Genomic DNA, 12188 nt, shown 5'->3' on the forward strand with positions numbered 1-12188 from the left:
CTTTGATTCCACTGCTCCTATAGTGACCAAACTGCCAGCACATGCAATTCTCAGGAGTCAGATGCAGTAACGTCAATCCTATCAACTTTGTATTTACCCCAACACCCCTTCTTCTTCTTCTTTTTTTTTTTTTTTTTAAATAAAGACTTCAGCTACTGATCTATCAAAACAGTATTGTTTATACTATTATAGCAATATTTTCTTGACACATTTCAATGCAAAACCAGGGGAAAAAAGGAGAGGGGGTGGGAGGGGGGAAGTAGTTGCAGAAAACAGAAATAAGGAAATATCAAAAAAAAAGAAAAAAAAGAAAAAAGAGTGCAGCTACTGAGTTAGATTGAAACACTGTCAAGGTCAGAGTAATATTTTCTTGATATCTAGTGATCTACTCATAACAAAAAAAACAACAAAAAAAACGAAAAACAACAACAAAACAACAAAAGGAAGCAAACTGAAATGGGGGGGGGAAGAGAGAAATAGAATGTGCAGGCTGGGGAACAGTTGAAGAAATAAAAACCGCTGGAAACAATGCTGGGGTCCAGGAGCCGCCTCAGCCCTGGTGGGGTGCAGGGACAATGAAGACCTCTGGCAGCAATTGGTTTTTGTCAATTCTTTAAGCATTAGGAGGCCTTTTCCTGGCTGATAATATTGATTTTTTTAAAAAGAAAAATTTGAAAACAATTTGGGCCATTTATATACAGTCTAAATGTATGCTACAATATATGTATAATACTCATGTTGTTTCTTTAAAAAACACTATTTAAAAATTGCCTTTTTTTCCTGCTTACACACAAATACCCTCCAATGTGGAGAGCCCAGTAAGAGGATGGGCAGGCAAAGCACCAGAGTAAAAATGTTTCAGTTCAATCCCAAGGAACAAAAATGTCCAGTGTTGTTACTTAACTCTGTTCATAATTTTTCTCTCCCCTCTTTCCCTCCTAGGAACGCCCCGTTTCGGCATGGTGTTGTGTCCTTTACTCCGATTTTCCTCACTCCACACAGGTGTGAATGGGTACCCGACCTCGATTGGGAAAATCAAACAGAGGAAAGAGAGAACTGGGCCCCTCCTTCCTGTTCCGAACCCTAGAAGTAGTTAATATGAATTCACTGCCGAAAAAGGCAAAGATATACATCTCTAACCTTGAACATTTCCGAGATGAAACAACGGTTACATGAATAACTGGATGGCACAGCGGTATTCTTTGACGAGGGAAAATGCGAAGCTGTTTGTCGCTCTGGCAGTTATCATTATCTGGGCCTTCTGAATGAATGGCTGACAAGTGAACAGCAAATTAGTAAAGAAAGTTTGGTTCAAGCATATTTCATTGGTTCAAGGGCAACACAATGCAGCAATGAACACCATAAGTACACAGTATAACAACAATGAACACCATTACAGCACTAAACAATATAACAGCGATGAACACCATACAATGAACACAGAGAACACTGTAACAGCAATGAACAATATAACAGCAATGAACACCATAACAGCAATGAACACTATTAGTATTACAGCAATGAACATCAAGAACACAATAACAGCAATGAACACTTTTACAGCACTACGAGCATGATACCATAGCACGATAACAGCAATGAGCAATGAACGCTATAACAGCAATGAACATAAGCAGATAACAGTAATGAATACATCAACAGAATGAACACAATAACAGCAATGAATACTATAACAAAAATGAGCACTATAACAACACTAAACACTGTAACAGTGATGAACACTATGACAGTGATAAACATCAAGTACACGGTAACAGCAATGAACACTATGACAACAATGAACACCGAAACAACAATGAACACAACAGAAATGAACACAATAACAGCAATGAACATTATAACAGCAATGAACACTATAGTAGCAATGAAAACCGCAATGAACACTAAAACAGCAATGAACACCATAACAGTAATGAACATGATCACGGTAATTAACACCATAACAGCAATGAACACTGTAACAGTAATTAACATGATCACAGTAATAAACATCATAACAGTAATGACCACCATAACAGCGCAACAAGTCAAGGAAGGGGAGGGGTGGGAGAGGGAGGAAGCTGAGAGAATCAAGAGGATAAATACTAAAATAGAATGAAGGGAAAGTGGGGTGGGGGTGAGGTGAGATTTGCCCATCTCCTGCTTTACAATAAATAGTTTATTAAATATGTTTATCAAATAAAGATTAGAAAAATCAAATAAGATGAATGAGAGGGAGGTTGTTCTAAGATCAGCATTAAACCTTGTTTCACTTGTGTTTCACAGCTTTCTGAGGAAGCCCATTGGAGTGAAAATTTGACGATAAGACTTCTAAAAGAATAAATTTCATGAGCGGACAGTGTGTGTACAGTTTTTATTGTAACACACACACACACACAGATATATATCATTATATTCTTATTATATCTGTGTGTATGTATGCACCTGTGTACCTGCATGTGTGTGTGTCTGAGCGTTGGGGGTGAGTGGGGGTCATCTGTCACTGTCAGTGCGTGTATGCAAGTGATGTTAATATCAGTGTGTATGGGTGTGTGCGCGCATCAGGTGTGTTGGCGTGCGTGTGTGTGTGTGCATGTGTGCGTGTGTGTGTGCGTGTGTGTGTGAGCATGTCAATGGGAGGTCTACTCTCCCAAGCAGAGCATGTGATTTTCCAACACCCCCACACCCCCTGTTAAAATGAGAATTTAATCTCTCGGCTTGATCAAAATGACACATTTCACACTCCGATTTTAATTACATATAGATTATAATGTTTCACAAAAAGTTTCTTTTGAACACAGATCAGAGATGGGCCAGAGATTATTGCAGTCAAGGCTGTTATAGCAGGGATTGCAAAACGGCCTTCATTTTCTTTCTCTCTCTCTTTTATAGTTTTTAATTTTTTTTAATCGACAAGTGAAAAAGCAGACTCAAGTGCAGTCAAGCAAAATAAATACCACTGAGAATAGAAGGTATGGCAGGTCTGTTGTCAGCATGCGAACCTCTTTGATCTACAATTTACAAGTGAGGACATAAAGAAGCAAGTATCTCACGCCATGCGCTAATTCCGTAAAAAAAACATTGCTGACCACTGAAAATGAGTGATACCTGCCGTTTGATGAGCCCTGCTAAGAGGAATAACCACTGGTGCTAAATGAAAACAACCGTTTCTATGTTTTGTTTTGTTTGTTTTTTTCAGCGGAAAATTTTTTTTTAATAGGAAAATGAAATTTCAACCATGGAAAATCGCGGATCCGCGGAAAATTCCCTAGCCTGAATGTGATTGGAAAAGTGAGAAACCCTTGATGAGAACTGCTGCTCAAACTTGTCAAAACTCTAAACCTCAACAGACAGGAAAATGGGCCACAACAGCAGAATGGTGGCAGCGAGGGCCAGCCATGAATAAGGAAGGAAGGAATCACTCCACAGGATGACAAACTGCCAGTCAGTCAACCAGCATCACCACTGACTCATCATCCCTCCACGCCCCACCACCAATAATTTCTTCCCACACACACGACCAGACACTGCTCGCCTCCATGGCTTCAATGGTGCACTGGGAATCCTGTTCATCTCTTTTTGTTCATGTTAAATACTGTTTACTATATTGCGGAGAACTGCCTGCTTCAGTGCTTGAGATAATTTTCAAACTAATGTGCGTTATAAACTTATTACTGTCACAAACCCATTGCAAGGGATCTGTTTCTCAATATATCTGAGATATATAGCAGATATATTACCAGGCTGACATGATCTACTGACACTCTGAAAAAAAAAGTCTTTATTCTGATTCATTGGAAGGTTTCATTCATTGTCACTGCCGCAAATGTCATTCTTCTGCCAGTAATGGTTTATGAGGCCAACCTTGATACAATTCGTGATAGTGTTTGACAGATTTTAACCATGCATTATTAGGTGCACCAAACTGAAAGACAAGCAGGTCAAAGCTGAGGAAAAAAAAGGATTGCCCAATACTAGTTATAGCCCATAAAATGTTTTACTTCAATAATCAGAAATATTCAAGATCTCTTTTCTTTCGGTTTCACCGTCCCCTCCCTCCTTTGCAACCAGTCAAAACAATGATTTACATTTTGATACAAAAACAACATGTGTCCCCTACTTGCTATTCAATACACACCTAGCACAATTCTTTTCAGTTGGGTTTGGGTTTTTTCTTTTTAGTCTTCCACATTTACCATACTTAACCATGAGAAAAGAACATTATATTTCTTTCATGGATCAATAAGACATAAACCGTCCTTAATTTGTAAACAAATAGTTAAAATTAATCAATAAGATGCATAAATCAAATTCAGTCTAAAGTAAATCCACTCTTAAGTTTATAACTGTTTTCTCTTGACTGAGGCTTGACTAGTATCATGTTAAAATAGTGAAAACAGAAACCTCACAATAAAAAAAAACATAAAAAAAGAACAATAATAATGTGTCAGGACATACAAACTAACCAGTTTCAAAGACAGTACAATATCATTATGACAACTTACACTGTGCTGTAAGTGTAATCGCATGAAATGCTTTCAGCGAGTTTTACTTTTCTTAAATGCACCTAGACTGCCCTATTTCAATTCAGCGGCAATCCAATATTAAAAGAAAAAGAAAAAAAAAAGAAAAAAAGATGTGTATGCACGCACAGATATATATAAACACATAAACACACCACAAGCCTAAATATCAGTACACTATCCGGTGACATTTTGGTACACATGTTACACACATGAACAATCTGAAATATACCACGAAACTGGGAAAGGAACTCAGATGATGCAGTTTACATCAACACTGTAAAGTTCAAACACAAACCTCTTTATAAAAAAAATAAACAAATCAAATAAATGACTATAAAAAATGAAAAATGACAACAGACTGGACATGGCCTACACAGCAGGCGCTTTTGCCCAACAATGTGTGAGCCTGCACCAATTTGCCAGCCTGGCATTTGTGGCTCCAAACATTATTACACACCAACACCACTGCACGGTCTGACAGTGGCACCTCTCTCACTTTTTTTTTTTTTTTTTTTTAAACAAGTAAAACTAAAAGTGAGTCATGCTGCATCACTGGAAATATCAAAATATCACCATTGAGCTATTACTATTCAAAATCTTAGATCATACTTTGATGAAGTTATAGAAAGATTTTTTTTCTTCATTAAATAAAAACCAAGGTAATCTGAGAGAAAACGAACAACACCACCACCACCACCAACAAAAACACACACACGCAAGGAAAAAAAAAAAAAAAAAAAAAAAAAAAAAAAAGAAAGAAAGAAGGAAAGACCGAGACAACAAAAGAATGAGAGAAATAAAGCAAGGAAAAGATGCACTGTGATTCTGAATATATCTTTCCTTTCCTCCTTTTATTCTTCCCCCATCTTTTCCTGTCCGTATGCCTGTGTCTTCCTTTTTACGACTCTGATGTGTGTGTAAAACTTTATATTCACAATAAACCGTCTACCCACACACTTGATATGTATACTGTACATGTATGCCCCAAAACACTGACAGCACATCTTAACCCTTTCACTGCCAAATTCGCACCCATGTCACTGAAGGGTGACCAGATCACGGGTCTGTTATCCATGAACCTACTGCTTTTAATGTTCAGTGGTAGGACAGGACATAATATTTTCTACACATCGCATGGGGAGTCCCAAGCTGTTGTTTGACACTATATTTTCTAGGTTTAGAGCACAAGGGAATTTCGCACTCTAAATTGACTGGCGGTGAAAGGGTTAAAATCAAAGGCTTGTGCATTCATCCAAATACAGGCACACAATATTTCAAATATGAATAAAAAAGGAAATGAGACCAGCAGGAAACGAAAAAGAAAAACAGGCATGTTACACATTGTGAATGTGAGTTCAATTCTGCCAAGAGATTTCAACACACAGTCATGCACAGTAACATCCTGTATCTGCTCACACTGCACTTCTTCTGTCAGATTTGTTTCTAACAAATCAGTACACTAGTAGTATCTAGTTAACTGTTCTGTTTTCATTGTTTTCTTTTTGTTACGTTTTTCAGTTCATCGAACTATTCAAAGGCAAAAAAAAGAAAGAAAGATAAAAGATACATTGCATATGATTATATATATAATGTATACGCTTATTCCTTTTCAATGCAAAACATTATCTACCCCCCCCCCACACACACAAATATATGGACACTGACATAAATTTTATACAAGCACACACACACAAACACACTACATGCACCACATATGTGAAGGAAAGCGCATGCACAATTCTGTCTCCAAAGAAATTAACACACAAACACACATACACAAAATTCTTAAGACAAGCTCATAATGTTCTAAACTCATTGACCTGAACAATTTGTCTAAATAACTTAAACAATACAAGTATATCACACACACACAAACGCACACACACACACACACACACACACACACACACACAGAGTGTATATGAATATCCAAGACTTTCATAGCTTGTTTGTGGTCCCTTCTGGAAAAAAACAACAACTAACAGTGTGATCATACCACCAGGTTTTACTGTGTGAAAGATGTGGTTTACACTGAACACACTGTGCACATGAAGCAGCACAAGAGGGTAGTTAAAAACATCCAGCAGTAATCATACATGAACACTTGCAGTTGCACTGCTGACACATTTGTATTCATATGTAACACTATGTATGCATACAGAGCATGCACAAAGACACAGAATGCATGCACACAGAAAGATGCACGCAAACAGTAACAGAATAACACACACAAACAGTAACACACACACACACACACACACACACACACACACACACACACACACACACAAACTGGAACTGTCTCCCATGGAATACACATCATACACATGCACAGGAAACCAAAAAAACTGTATGCATATAATATATCATATATCAAAAACATAAACAAACCAAAAAAGATAAATCATTAGGAAAACAAAGAACATGAAACAAAGAGAGATGGGAGTGTACATGCTGTGACAAAGAGAGGGAGGGAGAAAGGGAGCATGGGGAAAGAGAGAGAAAGAGAGTGAGTGAGAGACAGAGAGAGGGAGGGACTGGAGAAAGAGAGAGAGAGAGAGAGAGAGAGAGAGAGAGAGAGAGAGAGAGAGAGAGAGAGAGAGAGAACAATTCACCTTTCGGAGCTTTTCCTTTCTTCCTCTCATCTGGTTCACGAGGCAACGGTTTGTGTTCTTGTGATAGTGAAGATTCTCTACAATCAAAGCAAATTATGACAATCAAAATTAATAATTTTGTAAATAATATAAGTTCATAGTTTTTTTTGTACACATAATAAATACATTTTTGTACACATATTCTTGCAATGTATAAAACTACTTTTTTAAGTTCAATATTCAACTGACACACAAGCAGCAGAATTAAGCATACACTGTATTAGAACATTCACTAAGATTTATTTTATCATACATATTTTACAACAATGTCTAAAAGACAAAAGCCTGTCACTGCCTTTTTGGTGTGGAGCAAGTGTTCATGTTCTCATTGTCATATCATTAAAATCCTGAATAACTTCAGAGTTGAAGTGAAAAGACTTCAAGTTAAAAGACTAGAGTGTCACATTCTGGACCATAATAAAAGGCAATGATACCCACACCCCTATTCCCCAATATTTCCCATGAATTATGTAATTCATGAACTTTGCATGAAGCTGTACAGTGAAAAAACATCCAACTAAGTAAACTTCAAGATGAAACTCTTTGAAAGACATGCATTAAACACTGACATGGCCATTCCTATTACTCAGAATCATACTTTATTAATTTTAAAATTAACATGTTAAACATTTTCTCACATCTCACTCTGAGTCTGACTTTGAGTAAACATGCTTGATACAAAAAAATGACACATCACTCACACATATAGATATACCTAACAAATGCTTACACTGAGAAACAATCATAATCCACAAACTAAATAGCATTTGGAAATTTGAAATACTTCTTTCATTTCAACGCAATTTTCACAAAATAAACAACCATTCAACAATACTGTTCTCAACAAACAGCAATATGTTTAGCTTCATATCAATGATTTGTGGAGCATCATAAATTAAAAGTAAATCACTGAATGGGTAGAACTATCAATCTGTATTATACTTTATAGCCATTGTTTTCAACTACCTCTAATTTCACCTTCAAAATTATGCAATTTTACATCTAATTCATAACCTTTTCACTTCATTTCCCTATGTTCTGGGTCTTCCCAACACCCACACTCCCCAGCCCCTCCTCCACTTCCCCTCTTTTTTGTTGGATAAAAAGGAGGTTGCAATGAAACTCATGTGACAATCAGCTTATAGACCATGTATCTCCTCTATTTTACACATGCACAAAATCAAATATGCACACTGAAAGTTTGAACTTGAAAGATCCCGTTAGTCATGTTAGATAGAGTCTGAGGGGTTAAACACAAACAAACCTTGCTCACATCAGCTCTTAAAACAGAGATAGGCTGCTACAGGGTGAAACAAAACAATCATATTGATCTATAATACATGCATGTGTCTAAACAATCATATAAACTATATAGTATATAAGCCCTCTCTTAAAAAAAAGATATATGTGAACATGTGAATTCAGAATTGCAACCCCTAATTCGGAGAAAGAATAACTAAACAGGTAGAAGTAGAAAACTTTGTTCATTCATAACTAGATATGCAATGATGCATGTGTGTATTTGCTCATGTGTGTGTGTGTGTGTGTGTGTGTGTGTGTGTGTGTGTGTGTGTGTGTGTTTCTTAAATTATACAGACACTAACTTACACAGTTACAGAATAATGATATTCCACTAAAATCATTTTCTTTAATTCGTAAATTTTATGTAAATTTAACTGAGCCAGAAAAGTCACCAATCCATCAATGATCAATAGAACCACTTTTATTTCAATGAATGTTATCGGCATGTTCTCTAGTTTCAAAATTAAGATAAAAAATTTATCAATCTATTTCAAAATTAATCCAAAGCATTTCCTATCCCTACCTAAAATATATTGTAAAGTTCTACAAGAAGTTAAGGAACAAATATCATAAGCCAATAAATAAACTTTAATCACTAAATTCATAAATTAAGACACACAAGTCAAACAGGGATTAAATTTTATCAATGAACTTTTTTTAAGTGGACTGTCTGACCTGTCTGCCAAAATCGGCACTCTGTCAGAGGCAATCGGCCCGGCTCTTTTCATCGGACCATACTTTGGTCCCTGGTTCTGCATCCTAATCAATGCAAGAGAAACAGCTTGCAAAGTGTGGGTGGCACATCTTGGCACAACAACAACATGAGGACACAACACTGAACGCATGCGTGGAACATGTTTGCCGACAGACCTTTGACAACCATTCTCAACTGGTAAATTAAACATGCTTGAAGTTGAAAGTTGAATTAACTAAATCTACAAATACACTGGATTTACCACAACACCTATTTCCAAACACATACATCTGATGAAACATTAAAACTGATGCATGCAACATCAAAACAAAAACAAAAAAACAACAACAAAAAAGAAGAAAAAACAAAAGAAAGGACAGGGTTTGGGTACGAAATTTACTGAAAACCAAGAACTATCCACAACAGACATGCAAATACAAATATCATTACTTAAAAATAGTTAGACACTGCATTAGTGCATAGCTACATTCTTTGAATTATAGAATTTCTGCCAATAAAGTAAGTGGACAAATAAAACAAATAAAAAAAACCCAATAAAATAAAATAAAATATCAAAAACATCTCTGCATTTAATTTTCAAATAACCGGGCAGCCATCATTTGGTTTCCATTTAATTCTTCTCCCATTCTTTTGGTCTGTTTGTTTCACAGCTAAAAGTAAAACTACTCTATGCCACTGTTCTGCATGAATTCATGGTTTTTCTTAAAACCTTTTCAATGTCAATCTTTACTTATTACAAAGGATATCCAGATCTATACAGACTATCTTCTTTTCCGAACTCCACCTCCCTCCCCTCTTCCCCACCCACCCCCTAATTCCTCCTCATCCATCCTTCCCATTCTTCCCCTCCTTCAGTTCAGCTCTTTTACTTGCTGTGTTAGTGTGTAACACAAAATAAATGCACATGTTCCATTTCAGTGCACAACAACCTCCTGTGATGACAAAACCACATGTGTTCCCCCTTTTCTTAGCGCTCTCACTTGCTCCAGGAATTCTACTAGTCTACGGTTCATCTGCGATGTTGCTGAGTTAAAACTGGTCCTATGCTCTTCTTATCTCTCTCTTTTTTTCCCCCCTGCAGCATTCGGTAGGGCCTTAAGGCCTGACCAACGTGTTGAGTTTTTGTCTTTAGTAACAGCAACTGGTAGGTAAAGGGTTGAGATTTTTCTGATATCCCATGTCAACATATGTGCAAAGACCTGCTAGTGCTGAACCCCCTTCAAATATGTATAAGCAGGCATAACAAATATACACACGTTAAAGAGCCTATAAATCCATGTCAGCGTTCAGTGGGTTATGGAAACAAGAACATACTCAGCATGCACACCCCTGAAAACTGAGTATGGCTGCCTAACCAGCAGGTCAAATAAACAAAACGGTCATAGTATGCAAAATGTTAATTGTTATGCTCATGTCTGTATGGTTGTGTATGTCACTATGTGTATGTGACTGAAACCTGACTGAATGACAGGAAAAGAATAATGAGCGTCCAATGGCAGCTGTCATACAGCTCTACCCAGGCAGGCAGCCTGTTGTACAAAATGACTGTTGGTAAAGTGCACCTTAAGCTTGGTTTCCAACCAAGGATAGACGCTATGTACTAATGTAGGCATCCGTATCAATTATCATCATCATAAACAGATGATATATTATATAACAACATACCCTAATAACAAAACAATATATGTTCTAGCATTTTAAAATATACCTGTTCAGCATTTAATATTTCAAATTTAACATTAAATAGCTTCAGAACTCAACTCAACATATGGTAAACACAAATTCTCCTGGTGACAACTGCCTGTTTAAAAAAAAAGAAATAAAACATGGCAAAGAAACTAGACAACTCCATAAATGAAAGGCCCTAGACTAGACACAAAAATTAATAGAATAATAGAAAACAAAATGAATACAGAAGGGTAATAAATAGACTGAAAAAAAAAAAAAAAAAACACCAATGAAAACATTAATATTATGTTAGCTCAGATCAGTCCAAGGTTCAACATAAAAAATAACAAACAAACAAAAATAAACAGAATAAACAATAAGAGGACAACTGACTATAGATACAAACAAGCCAAACATTAAAAAACAATCCAGTTTGAGGTTAATACACACAATGATAAGTTGGGAGTACACTAAAACACAAGCAAACTAACCTCTGACAACAACAACCAACTGTACACAATTTCAACGTATAAAGTAGTAATTCTGAACAAAGACTGTGAAAAAAAACCCTAAAATTTTAGTATAAAGGGACTGAGAGAAAGAACACTATGAAGAAAACAAACAGGGACTGAGAGAAAGAAGAAAAAAAAGCTCTGTGGTATTTCTAAAAGGGACAACAAAGCAGGACTGAGGGGAGGGGGTGGGAGGGGGGGGAGGAGGGAAACAAACACACAAAAAAACCCACCAAAAAACAGATGAACATTTAACTTTCAAGACACACTTACCTGGTACTCTCAAGACGTACTGGTGGGGCTGGAGGCTTTTCCCCATCTTCTGACAAACTGCTCGACATCTTGCCAGTCAAACAATGTAGCCGTCAGTCCAGCATACACTGCGTCAGATTTTATGTAAATTTGTCCTGCAGCCTTGTCAGTTCTCGCGCACTACAACTCTCCCCTTCCCTGTATGTCCTTTACCTTGGAAGACACTGATGCTTGGTGAAAATTGATCCTGTGTGAAAATAAAAACACTTGTGAATTTTCTAGTGAAAAATGGTTTAATAATTTAAGTCAGTGCCTGTGGTGTAGCTGCCAACACCGAACAAATAAATGACTATCTGAAAGGAAACAAAAAGTGAAACTGAAATCATAGCAAAAACATGTCATGTAAAATGATGTATTGATGTAATATATCTAAATAATTATTTCAAAGGCGCTTCCTTTTCTGAGGAAGTGTCTGGGTTTGTTCCAATGTACCTTTTATTTACCTGTGTGCTAGCTGAATCGGTAGTGTAAGCAGCACTGACTTGAAGTTATGTACCTT

At 36.7% G+C, this 12188-nt stretch overlaps 1 protein-coding gene across 1 annotated transcript in view; it reads right to left on the reverse strand.

Annotated features, from left to right (window-relative positions):
* The window catches only part of LOC143289114 (serine/threonine-protein kinase PAK 2-like), a 38309-nt gene that overhangs the window by 24115 nt on the left and 2006 nt on the right, over positions 1 to 12188 (reverse strand). The window contains exons 2-4 of the mRNA XM_076597976.1: positions 11651 to 11876; positions 9158 to 9241; positions 7142 to 7218 (exon numbers count right to left, since the gene is read on the reverse strand). Of these exons, the coding sequence (XP_076454091.1) occupies positions 7142 to 7218; positions 9158 to 9241; positions 11651 to 11718 (229 nt within the window). The 5' untranslated portion in view covers positions 11719 to 11876. The remainder of the gene's footprint in view (positions 1 to 7141; positions 7219 to 9157; positions 9242 to 11650; positions 11877 to 12188) is intronic.

The sequence above is a fragment of the Babylonia areolata genome, chromosome 13 (assembly GCF_041734735.1).
Source record: "Babylonia areolata isolate BAREFJ2019XMU chromosome 13, ASM4173473v1, whole genome shotgun sequence".
Taxonomy (NCBI): domain Eukaryota; kingdom Metazoa; phylum Mollusca; class Gastropoda; order Neogastropoda; family Buccinidae; genus Babylonia; species Babylonia areolata.